General features: G+C 39.0%; 1 protein-coding gene across 8 annotated transcripts in view; it reads right to left on the bottom strand.

Moving 5' to 3' along the window:
• The window catches only part of ZMYM4 (zinc finger MYM-type containing 4), a 183,001-nt gene that overhangs the window by 67,614 nt on the left and 102,015 nt on the right, over positions 1-13,372 (bottom strand). For all 8 annotated transcript variants that reach the window (XM_062190933.1, XM_062190935.1, XM_062190934.1 and 5 more), the window contains 4 exons: positions 11,807-11,891; positions 11,331-11,586; positions 1,959-2,133; positions 1,623-1,835 (listed from right to left, as the gene is read on the bottom strand). In XM_062190933.1, coding sequence (XP_062046917.1) covers positions 1,623-1,835; positions 1,959-2,133; positions 11,331-11,586; positions 11,807-11,891 — 729 coding nt within the window. The remainder of the gene's footprint in view (positions 1-1,622; positions 1,836-1,958; positions 2,134-11,330; positions 11,587-11,806; positions 11,892-13,372) is intronic.

Below are 13,372 nucleotides of genomic sequence, written 5' to 3'. Positions count from 1 at the left end.
AGAAATAAATAGTAAAACTAAGCCCCTTGTAATGTTCTTGTACATTAGTAAGAAATAAACTAAAATACTGCATAATATTTAAAATTTCAAAATCACTGCAATGATTTAAGAATTACTTATCAGAAATTTCCCAACACTATTAAATTCATCAATATGGGTGAAATGTTAAAAACTTTATTAATTTAAGAAAAGAGTAATTAGCTCATACACTGAAACAGAAAATAATAAAATTTAAAATGTCGAAAAGTTCTTACAATTCCTTTTAAATTCAATTTTAAAACTACTATTTACCCAAACTTTACTAACAAAATAGAAATCTAACACATACAAAACTGTATAAAAGACATCAGTTATACAGAGTTTATCCAGTTCTTTTGCAAACCTCATCAATTCCTAAAATAACAATAATTTGTAAAATTCTGATTTTTATAGTAAGATTCTGATTCTCTGGTTTGCAATTTTAATTATGTGGATCCTGTTATAAGAATCTATATGTAACCTGGACCTTTCCCTATCAAATAAAAAGCATATATGCAAATAAAAATGTATCAAAGATCAGACCCCCTTAAAAAAAAAAAAGATCAGGCCACCACACACCAAAAGAACAGGACTGGTCATTACTGGGAGAGGTACTTTATTGTTTGCTTGCTTTTTTCCATTTTTTTTTTTTATTTTATTTTATTTTTTTTTGACAGGCAGAGTGGACAGTGAGAGAGAGAGAGAGAGAGACAGAGAGAAAGGTCTTCCTTTGCCGTTGGTTCACCCTCTAATGGCCGCCGCGGTAGCGCGCTGCGGCCGGCGCACCGCGCTGTTCCGATGGCAGGAGCCAGGTGCTTATCCTGGTCTCCCATGGGGTGCAGAACCCAAACACTTGGGCCATCCTCCACTGCACTCCCTGGCCACAGCAGAGAGCTGGCCTGGAAGAGGGGCAACCGGGACAGGATCGGTGCCCCGACCGGGATTAGAACCCGGTGTGCCGGCGCCGCAAGGCGGAGGATTAGCCTGTTGAGCCACGGCGCCGGCCTGCTTTTTTCCATTTTAAAAATATTGTTTTTGGAGCCAGTGTTGTGGTGCAGTGGCTTAAGCCACTGCCTGCAAATCAGGCATCTCATATGAGCAGCGGTTCTGACTGCTCCACTTTCAATCCACCTGCCTGCTAATGTGCCTGAGAAGGCACTGAATGATTGCCCAAGCACTTAGGCCCCCATCACCCACATGGGAGACCTGGATGGAGTTCCTGGCTCCTGGCTTCAGCTTGGCCCAGCTCTGGCCATTGCAGCCATTTGGGGAATGAACTAACAGATGGAAGATCAATCTCTCTCTCACCCACCCCATCTCTCTCTCTCTCTCTCTCCCCTTCTCCCTCCCTCTCTGTAACTGCCTCTCAAATAATCTTATTAAAAAAAAAGTTGTTCAACATTTGAATCACATTTAAAATAAAAAAGCACACCCTAACCACATGTATTTAAAGGCCTGTGTTACTTACAGAACTCTTTAACAAAGTAATGCCCATTCATTAGTCAAATACTATTTATATGTAAAGAATATTAGTTATGCATTCTCAATATTTTTAACATATTCATTAAAATTTCTAGACACTGGAATTAAAGAGGGTCACATACCTGCTTGTATGCTGTGACACATGTTGAGCTACAAAACTTCTTAGACTGTCCCTCTATCTGAAGCATGTGGCACTGTCCAGAGCCACTGTAACAGTAACCCCCGCAGTTCTCACAACAGTTCATGGTGAGGTTGTTAGCAGAACGAAACTTTGAGAAGCAGGCGTCACTGCAAAGTTTATGCACCACATTCTGATAATTAACTTCATGTCTAATCTAGAATTAAAAAACACACACCACCAAGCAGAGAACATCAAAAGCTGTTCTTTAAGCATAAACATCAGGCTATCTCCCTCTATCCAACCCCCCACTGACATATAAAGTAAAAAGGTAACTTACAACAGCATTCTTTTGACACATGCTGCATTTGGTTGAAATGCTATTTGTATTTATAGTAACAACAGGTTTTTTTTTCAGTTCATATGTTGACAAACATGACTGACTGCAAAAATCTTTACTGGCGGTGGTATTTTCAAACTGGGCACTGATCACATCCTTTGGATTTAAAATGTCCCTAAAAATGATAACAATGATAAAGTAAGCTACAGTGTAATTCACTTTTTCCCCATTTTTTGTGAGTTAAAATAATATAAAGTCAATTATAACAGGGAAAGGGCAATGAAATTTAAATTTAAAACTTGAATTTTCTGGGATAAACTTACAAACTGATTTGATCCTAAGTTCAAAATGGAATGAACAGACCATCTACTTCATAGAACTGTTGTGAGAATTAGTATATTATGTTTCAAAGATTAAAAGGAAATACATTAAATGGTTACTATTCATTATCCCTGTAGGTAAGAATACAGATTTCAATTTTTAGAATTATCTATATGTAATTAATTATTTATTATGTAAATACTTTTTAAAAGTATTACACTTGAAATTCTTAAAAAATCAGTATTATTTTACAATAAACATGCATTTTAAACTACACAATGTATGAGTATACTCTAACATGTCTAAATGAAATCTAACATTTCCATATCCAAACAACTTGAACACTAACAGACAATGAAGATTGGAACCCTAATGATTAAGGTTCCCTTATCATTCCCTAATCTTCACCTCCCAAACCAGCTTATCTATAGTAGTTTATCAGATAGTTTAAGTGTAAACCATTTTAAAAACCAATTTTAAAAACTGGTGACATTTTCTAAATAGTGTATTTTTCTGAGCATATATCTGCAGACAGTTCATAACTGTCATATTCACTCCTGTGTGCTAATCAGATTATGTTAATAGAATGCTATTATAGAAAAATCATAAAAAATATTTTCTTCAATAATAGTTAACAGGGAACAATCAGAAATTATGAAAAACATCCTCCGCCTTGCGGCGCCGGCACACCGGGTTCTAGTCCCGGTCGGGGCACTGATCCTGTCCCGGTTGCCCCTCTTCCAGGCCAGCTCTCTGCTGTGGCCAGGGAGTGCAGTGGAGGATGGCCCAAGTGCTTGGGCCCTGCACCCCATGGGAGACCAGGAGAAGCACCTGGCTCCTGCCATCGGAACAGCGCGGTGCGCTGGCCGCAGCGCGCCTACCGCGGCAGCCATTGGAGGGTGAACCAACGGCAAAAAGGAAGACCTTTCTCTCTGTCTCTCTCTCTCACTATCCACTCTGCCTGTCAAAAAAAAAAAAAAAAAATTAAAAAAAAAAGAAATTATGAAAAACACTTCATACTGGAACTACACTATAATAGGCAATTGCATACCTTGTTATTGTCCACACTTAGCAGTTCTAGATTACTATGCTGCATTTTTGTCTTTATAGCATTTTCTAAAACTAAGTTTTAATGTATTTCATAGAGAAGTATTTACTGGACAGTTACACTGAGCCAGATACTAGCTAAGCCCTGCAAGATACAATCCATGCATGTGTTCAAGAAGCTCAGTTACTGGGAAAAATAGAAAATTTATGAAATATTATAAAAGAAGCATGTATGCTGTATACTACAGAAATATAAATGAAGAAATAATTATTTAGGCCGGCACCGTGGCTCAATAGGCTAATCCTCCACCTTGCGGCGCTGGCACACCGGGTTCTAGTCACGGTCAGGGCACTGGATTCTATCCCGGCTGCCCCTCTTCCAGGCTAGCTCTCTGCCATAGCCCGGGAGTGCAGTGGAGGATGGCCCAAGTGTTTGGGCCCTGCACCCCATGGGAGACCAGGAGAAGCACCTGGCTCCTGGCTTCGTATCAGCGTGATGCGCCGGCCATGGCAGCCATTGGAGGGTGAACCAATGGCAAAAAGGAAGACCTTTCTCTCTCTCTCTCTCTCACTATCCACTCTGCCTGCCCCCCCCCAAAAAAAAAAAGAAAGAAAGAATTATTTAAAAGAATATGAGACATGAAAAAAATATCCAAAAGAAGGTGATATTTTGGCTGGGTCTTTAAGACAGAATTTTCTAGAAGGTTAAGAAGAAGATGGGAGCAGCACAGAACAATGACAATTAATAAAGTACAAAAGTAGGCATTTTTCACTCCTCTCAGTATTCTTGGTGTCCAATTAGATTTATCTTATTGTAGTAGTTGATATCTTTTACAAAAATGAGAAGCAATCTCATTTCAGCTAGCAAAATTTCAGTACTACAAATAATCCAGAAAGTTACTTATTTGAATATCATTATACCAAGACTCTGATTTTTCTAATAGTATTAATAAAATTATCCCTCAAAAATTATTTTTTATGTACAAGTTGAAAACATTTTTTTTGTTTTTGTTTTTTTTTTTTGACAGGCAGAGTGGATAGTGAGAGAGAGAGACAGAGAGAAAGGTCTTCCTTTTTGCTGTTGGTTCACCCTCCAATGGCCGCCGTGGCCAGCACGCTGCGGCCGGCACATCGTGCTGATCTGAAGGCAGGAGCCAGGTGCTTCTCCTGGTCTCCCATGCAGGTGCAGGGCCCAAGCACTTGGGCCATCCTCCACTGCCTTCCCGGGCCATAGCAGAGAGCTGGCCTGGAAGAGGGGCAACCGGGATAGAATCTGGCGCCCCAACCGGGACTAGAACCTGGTGTGCCGGCACCGCAAGGCGGAGGATTAGCCTGTTAACCATGGCGCTGGCCGAAACATTTTTTTAAAAACAACTGATTAAGTCCCTATATTAAGAAAAACTAAAAGTTAATTAAGATTAACTCAAATATATTCAGAGATTTTGGTAACTTCAAAAGTCTAAGAGAAATGGTTAACAAAAATAAAAATAAAATAATCACCCTGAACAGCTAATGAATTTATTTATTTATTTATTTAATTTATTTATTTGACAGGCAGAGTTAGACAGTGAGAGAGCGAGAGCCAGAGAGAAAGGTCCTCCTGTTTCTGTTGGTTCATCTCCCAAGTGGCTGCTATGGCCACGTGCTGCGCCGATCCGAAGCCAGGAGCCAGGTGCCTCCTCCCGATCTCCCACGTGGGTGTAGGGCCCAAAGGACCTGGGCCATCCTCCACTGCACTCCCGGGCCACAGCAGAGAGCTGGACTGGAAGAGGAACAACTGGGACAGAATCTGGCACCCTGACCGGGACTAGAACCCGGGGTGCCGGTGCCACAAGGTGGAGGATTAGCCTAGTGAGCCACGGCGCCGGCCCATGAATTTATTTTAACCTAAGTGCTGATGTTCTATTTCTACTGGTCTATAAAAACAATAGAAACTCACAGAAACAAAATCTTTTCTATTTCTTCCTACTCAAATTAAACTGAAATCCTTCTTATAGAGATTGATTTAAAATTAAATCTGTTTGATCATATGGACTATGTAGGAAAACAAAGAATGCATGAAAATTAACCAGCTTTGTGTTAAGGAGCGAATCTTTTCCTTGAATTTAATGCCCCTATATTTAAAGTTTATTCAAATCAGCAATTTTACAATCAGACAAAACTGACTGCTATGATTTATGTAAAAACAAGAGGTGGGAAGCTGGAAGGAAAGTAGATGAAGGGACAGTTCAGGAAACAAAATAGACACTATGAGGAAAACAAGATTAACGAGCAACTGAGGAACGAAACAGGAAGAGAAAAAAGGTAATTATACAAAATGAAAAGAAGGAGAAAAGTAAGTAGAAGAAAAAGTGAAGGAAAAGTTGAGAAGATAGACTGGCAGCACCTGAAATGGGGAATGGAAAGTAAGGGACAAAATGGGAAAACAGTAAGTGAATAAAGAGGTTCACAGTTAAGAGTTAAGCAGTAATAGGCAAAAAATGGAAAATTTCTTGAGTATGGAGAAAGTCAAATACCAGGGTACTTCAATAAGTTCATGGGAAAATGGAGTTAAAAGATAAATTTAAGGGTGGGTGACTGGTAGAGCACTTAAGCCACTTTTTGGGGCAACCACATCCCATATGGGAGTACCTGGATTCAAGCACAGGTTCTGATTGCCATTCCACCTTCCTGCTAATATAAATCCTGGGAGGACAGCAGGTGATGGCCCAAGACCTTGGGTCCCTTCCACCCATATGGGAGACCCAGAATGATCTCCCAGCTCCTTGCTTCAGCTTGGTCCACCCTGGCTGCTGCAGGCATTTTCTGTGAACTTTCTGAAGTACTCTCATGAAGAAATGCAACCTTTAAAAAACAACTGGGGCCGGTGCTGTGGTGCAGTGGGTTAACGCCCTGGCCTGAAGTGCTGGCATTCCATATAGGCGCCGGTTCAAGACCCAGCTGCTCCACTTCTGATCCAGCTCTCTGCTGTGGCCTGGGAAAGCAGAAGATGGTCCAAGACCTTGGGCCCCTCCACCTGCATGGGAGACCTGGAAGAAGCTCCTGGCTCCTGGTTTTGGATAAGTGCAGCTCCAGCCCTTGCAGCCACCTGGGGAGTGAAACATCGGATGGAAGACCTTTCTCTCTCTCTCTGCTTCTCATTTCTCTGTGTAACTCTGACATTCAAATAAATAAATAAATAAATATATTTTTTAAAAAACTGGATTACATTAATATCAAGATATAAAAAAATGACAAGTAGGTAAAAAAAGTCTGTCTCCATATAAAATTAACACAAACATCAGAGCCCAGGTGCCAAAGGGATATGATAAACTTAGAAAGAAAAAAAAAAAAACAAAAACAAAAACAAAAAAACCCGACATGTATGGATAAGAATTAAAAAAAAAAAAGGCCGGTGCCTTGGCTTAACAGGCTAATCCTCCGCCTTGCGGTGCCGGCACACCAGGTTCTAGTCCCGGTTGGGGCGCCAGATTCTATCCCGGTTGCCCCTCTTCCAGGCCAGCTCTCTGCTATGGCCCGGGAAGGCAGTAGAGGATGGCCCAAGTGCTTGGGCCCTGCACCTGCATGGGAGACCAGGAGAAGCACCTGGCTCCTGCCTTCGGATCAGCGAGATGCGCTGGCCACAGCGGCCATTGGAGGGTGAACCAACGGCAAAAAGGAAGACCTTTCTCTCTGTCTCTCTTTCTCACTATCCACTCTGCATGTCAAAAAAAAAAAAAAAATTAAGAAAACGTGCTTCTGAGAGTTTTCTATGGTCATTTTGAAAATATTTGATAACTTTTTGAAAGAAATATCTTTATCATTACGAATGGAGAAATGTTAGTGAAATTTTCAAAATTGCTGATTTCTAAAATAAGAATTAGATAAGGAAATAAGATGAAGTTAAACAAACATGGCCAAACAGGAAACATGGTAGGAAACTATAATAATTATTTTTTTCAATTTGACTTCATCTTACAAAATGATGATAAATATACTGGCATATAACTTTAGAGGTTTAATATATACCTAAATATTCATTTTTAATAGCAAGTTTTATAATTCAAACAGTATAAGTCATGCAACCTGTTTTTTTCTACATTAAACTTGCTTAAAACAATATATGGAAGTCAGTTAACAGTTATATCACAAAAGTTACAGTGATAAGAAGATGAGCTTTTTTAAAGTTATGGTCATTAATTCCCTCATTCTACAAATACTAAGCATCTATTATTTTGGGTATACAGCAGTGGACACAATAAGCAAAGGTCCCACCTTAATGACCATTTTTTAAAACACTGACATAAAATTGCATGCATTTGCCATGTACAACATGGTGTTTTGAAGTAAATATATATTACAGAATGACTAAATCTAGCTAATCAACATGAGTTATCTACCATTTTTGTGGTCTTGAAAACACTTTGTATCCACTCAGCAATTTTTAAGCATATGATACAAGAGAACTTTAAAAAGTCTGTGGAAAAATGGAATTAAAAGTTCTTTGGTGAAAAAAAATTGAGGAGCAGGTGTTGCAAAACAACAGGCTACACTGCCACTTGAGATACCCCAAGTATCTGAGTGCCAGTGTAAGTCCAGCTACACTGCTTTCAATCCACCTTCCTGTGAATGTGCCTGGGAAAGCAGCGGAAGATGGCCCATATACTTGGAACCCTGCCACCTACGTGGGAGATACGGATGGAGTTCTAGGCTTCTGGCTTCAGCCTGGCCCAATCCTGGCTGTTATGGGCATTTGGGGAGTCAACCAACAGATGTAAGATCTCTCTGCCACACTGCCTTTCAAATAAATAAAAAAATAAATGAATAAACAAACAAACAAACCTTGTAAAAACAGAAAATAAATTTGAAATTCAAGCATGTTTTTTTTTATTTATTTTTAATTTTTTGACAGGCAGAGTGGACAGTGAGAGAGAGAGAGAGAGACAGAGAGAAAGGTCTTCCTTTTTGCTGTTGGTTCACCCTCCAATGGCCGCTGCGGCCGGCGCACCACGCTGATCCGAAGGCAGGAGCCAGGTGCTTCTCCTGGTCTCCCATGGGGTGCAGAGCCCAAGCACTTGAGCCATCCTCCACTGCCTTCCCGGGCCACAGCAGAGAGCTGGCCTGGAAGAGGGGCAGCCGGGACAGAACCGGCGCCCCGACCGGGACTAGAACCTGGTGTGCCGGCACCGCAAGGCGGAGGATTAGCCTCGTGAGCCGCGGCGCCGGGCAATGTTTTCTTCATAATACACATCCTCCACAAACTTCCTGAAGGCCCCTCTTTTTTTTTTTTTTTGACAGGCAGAGTAGACAGTGAGAGAGAGAGACAGAGAGAAAGGTCTTCCTTTTTGCCGTTGGTTCACCCCCAGTGGCCACTACGGACGGTGCAATGCAGACGGCACAATGCGCTGATCCGAAGCCAGGAGCCAGGTGCTTCTCCTGGTCTCCCATGTGGGTGTAGGGCCCAAGCACAGTGGCCATCCTCCATTGTACTCCCGGGCCACAGCAGAGAGCTGGCCTGGAAGAGGAGCAACTGGGACAGAATCTGGCGCCCCGACTAGAACCCGGTGTGCCGGCGCCGCAGGTGGAGGATTAGCCTAGTGAGCTGCAGTGCTGCTGAAGGCGCCTCTTAAATGAACTACTATACCATATTGTGTACATAGATCCCTGTAACTTACTTCTCAAACTGTGAGTCAGCAAATACCAATCTTATTAAATTTCATTTTTGAACAAAAACTAGTAGTTCTTAATCTAACTTTTAAAAAAAGTTTTATTTATTTGAGAGGCTGACAGATCAACAGACTGAGAGAAAACTCCCATCTACTGATTTACTCTCCAAAGCCTACATCAATTAATTAGTAATTGCTTAATGTAATTAATTAATTGTATTAATTACTATATTAATACAATGCCTACATTAACTAATCTAATTACTTGAGCCATCACTGCTGCCTTCCAGGTTCCGCAGCAGCAGGAAGACAAAATTAGGAGCTGGGGCTAGATATACAAAACAGGTACTTCAGTATGGGTTACAGGCATCTCAACTAGTGTCTTAATTACTAGGCTAAACACCTGCCACTTAAACCTACCTTTTAATCAACATGGTTGTAAATTACTTTCAGCTACACGTGAACATTAAATACATCCCAAATAGACAAAATATTGTTATCACTGAAGCTTTTCAAAAGAGGTTTTTTAAGTTGAATAGCCCTTACCCAAAAAGCTTAGGACCTGAAATGTTTCAGATTTATTAGCTTTTCACACTCTGGCATGCTCATATGGAATTTACCAGTTGGGCATCATTAATCTGAAAATGTAAAATGTGTAGAAATCTGAAACTTTTCAAGTGGTGATACCAAATTCAGAAAGTTTTGGATTTCAGAAAATTTCAGATTAAAGGTGCCCAATCTGTATAAATTTAAAAGATAATTCCAACACAAACACTGCAGAGCTTTTTTTGTTGTTGTTGTTTTAAATAGAAGCAATGTCACAAGGAAAACTCTCAAATGACACCAAAGTCTAATCCATACTTGGACACATGAACCATGGTATGTATTTAAACTAACGGAAAATCTCAAATATAATCAAAACTTCGGGGCTGGAAATTACGGCTCAGTAAGGTAAACTGCCACTTGTGACATCAGCATCTCATATCAGAGTGCTGCCTCATGTTAACAGCTGCTCTTTCTGATCCAGCTCCCTGCTAAGGTACCCAAGGCAATAATTGATGGCCCAAGTACTTGGTTCCCTTCCTCTCACGTGGAAGACCCAAATGGCCTGATCCAGCTCTGGTTGTTGCTGTCATTTGGGGTGTGAACCAGCAGATGAAAGGTATCTCTCTTTCTCTCTCTCTTTGCCCCTGTTTCTATCACTCTGCATTTCAAATAAATCTTTTTTTTAAAAATTAAGTCTGCAGTTGGTTATAAAGCATAAATGGATGTAACTAACTTCCAGAAAAATTTCTAACCACATTCAAATTTCTTTTTTGACTCTAGTTGACTAGAATAGAGAACGTCTTTCCTTTTTCCAGATAGGGAAAGGGTAGTATCCATGTGTGGAATTATAAACACTATTTATTCAAAGTAATAAATCATAATTTGAGCAGCTTGAAAACAGAATTCAACATGATTCTGAATAAAAGCATTATTATTCTTTTTCTGACTTATTCATTTAAATAGTTACTAACAATCACCTTTTAGAAATTTTGTCAAGGGCAGGTACTGTGGTATAGAAGTTAAGTCACCACAAGGGACAGCAGCTTCTCATGCCACAGTGCCTGGGCTTCAGTCCTGCCTCCACTTCTGATCATCTTCCTGCTAATGGACACCCTGAGAGGCAGCAGGCAATGGCTCAAGTACTTGTGTCCCTGCCACATACATGGGAGATCCAAATGGAGTTCTGGACTCCTGGCCCTTGCAGGCATTTCAGGAGTAAACCAGCAAATGGAAAAGATATTTCTCTCTCTCAAATCAGTAAGTATGTAAAACTTAGAGAGAAATTAGTCAAAATGAGTTCATATTCATAAAATATATCAGGATGACTAAGGTCATCCTCCCTTTTTGTTACTAAATATCACAATGGACACCCTGAGGCAGTTCAAAAATATTGAAAAGGTAAAATCACATTGGAAGGCATTTAAAGTTAAGAAAAATAGTAAATTGCAATCATAGGAAATATAACTTTAAATATTGTTGGTTTTAATTATCTACAATTACGAGAAAAATAACATGGCTAATAAAATATTCCTAGGCATGTACTTTTTTATATAAAGCACCTCAACTCTTACAAGGACTTAAAAGGTGGATTAAAAAACATTTCTTAATATATAAAAGGTATATTATTTAAAGCACAAATAAAGTCAAGCATCTAGCACGCAGAATGTCTGAAAGCAGTAACAATATGTTGGCACTACATAATAAGTTATTTCTTAAAAAAGAACAGAAACTTTGAAAATTAAACATATTACACAGGCTAAGAATAAAAGTCTGGTAAAAGAAAGAAACAAGATAATTTAGAATTCTGCTATACTTTGAACAACTTGAACAAGTTTTCTTGGTGAGAGGAGGTGGTGGACGGGCAGGTGGAACTGTATATCCAGTGAGGCACAGTGTAGAGCAGAACAGCTGAGTAGACCCTTTCCTCTGATAAGCAGTTTGCCCCTTCTGGAGGATTTTCTTACAACCAGAACAGGAAACTCGAACAGCTGTGGCAGGAACTGAAGGAAGCATTTTATTCATGCCAGATGATGCCAGTGACGGCTGAAAGCCAGTAGTCAACTGTGGAGCTTTAAAAAAAAATAAACAAAAAGATTTACTTTTCACTATGAATTTTATGTACATATGCATTCTTTCTTTCCCTCCTACAGCCAGTCTTGAAACCCAACAACAATTATGACTATACAATTTAAAGGTATTCTAAATTTAGAATTTAAAGGGAGAGCTGGCCTTCCTTTATACATGTTGGTCAGAGTAAACACAATTCATTTATTCAGTTCTATTTCTTACCAAGAGCACTGCCACTGACTGAAAACACAGCACTAATTTTCAGTTCTCCTTCCTGAGTTTTTTGCTGTTGGCCATGACTATACTCCTTCAAAAAAAGAAAAAAATTAAATAAATACATAGAGAAAGGAATACCCAAAGAAACCCAGATATTCGAGACATTTTACTACTGCTGTATAGAGATAGAAAATGTTCACAAATTAAAATTAGTAAGAAGTAATAAAAATACAAAACAGCAAGCCAAGTGTGATTACAGTAAAGCTATGCCTATACATGCTGGAAGAATAAGAGTCAAAAACTCAAGGGAGCTATCTAGCCCAAGGCACAACTGGGTATCTATAAATTACTTTTGCAAAGTCTTCAATATAGTATTTTAAATTACTGCTTATTATAAAAGTAATACATAATCACTATAGAAAACTTAGGTAAGTACAAATAAGAAAAAACTCTGAGTCACATTTCTATCACCCCAAAATATCCACTGTTATTCTTTCGATATATTTCTTTCCAGTCTTTTCCCCTTTATTTAGAGGTTTTGTTTGTTTACATAGTTTAATTACACTAAATATGCCATTCTTACAAATTGTTATTGTATTCACTTCAATCATTTAAACTTTTACGTATTATTACATGGTACCCTAAAGTAACTTCTAATGGCTAAAAACCAATATTTCTAAAATCAAAGTCAAGAACCCCTGAGGTCCTGGTAGTCTGAAAATTCTTTAACGATATTTTCCAAATCATGCATATTTCAATGATTTTTAGATGCATGTTAGTACATTTTAAGTCAAGAATAACCACCACATAACTGAGTTCTACAAGTTTTCAATGTTGTTTGCTTTTACAATTATACGGCTATATTGTGAAACCAGTAAGTGACAGTTTTACCTTTAACATAGCGTTTATCATACTGAAAAGTGCAAAGCCCTTCAAGACTCCTTTTTTGTGGTGGAAGGTTTGTGAGTACATTCCAAGTCTGAGAAACACCAATATTCTTAACAGACATACCAGATTACACGGGGATGTGACTGGGATGAGTGGGTAAGGCACTTACTTGCCTCAGGCACACAACTAAGTATGCCAAAACCCTCAAAACTCAAAAGAGCATTTCAATGCAGTATTTTTAAAATCAAAATTTATGCAAAGGTAACAATGAACAAAAGGTTACAACTTAAAGACAGGATTAGTATTTCTGAAATTTCCCTTTTATCTCAGGCTCCAAATATGGCTTTGGAAGGCACTTACATGATATAGTAACAATCCAATGTTGGTCATTAATAAATGTTTCCATACATTCAGCACAATCAATTAATGCCATGATGATTATCTTTATTCGTAACACCATATTCAGGATTATCCGTTAAGGAAGTGTAATTATTAGATTCGAATGCACAGAATAAGGTTTACAAGACCTACTGACAGACTGTTTTCACTAATGAAACTATTAACTATATTTACTCCAGCAATTTATTTCCATTTTGTTTCAACTTGAAGTTTTTAAATGCTGATTTACAAAAGTCTATCATAGAACAACACTCTGTATCATCTGTTATCAACATTTCCTCAATA

Source organism: Lepus europaeus, chromosome 5 (assembly GCF_033115175.1).
Source record: "Lepus europaeus isolate LE1 chromosome 5, mLepTim1.pri, whole genome shotgun sequence".
NCBI lineage: Eukaryota > Metazoa > Chordata > Mammalia > Lagomorpha > Leporidae > Lepus > Lepus europaeus.
Note: the sequence above shows the minus strand (reverse complement) of the source record. Positions and strands in the feature narration are given on the sequence as shown.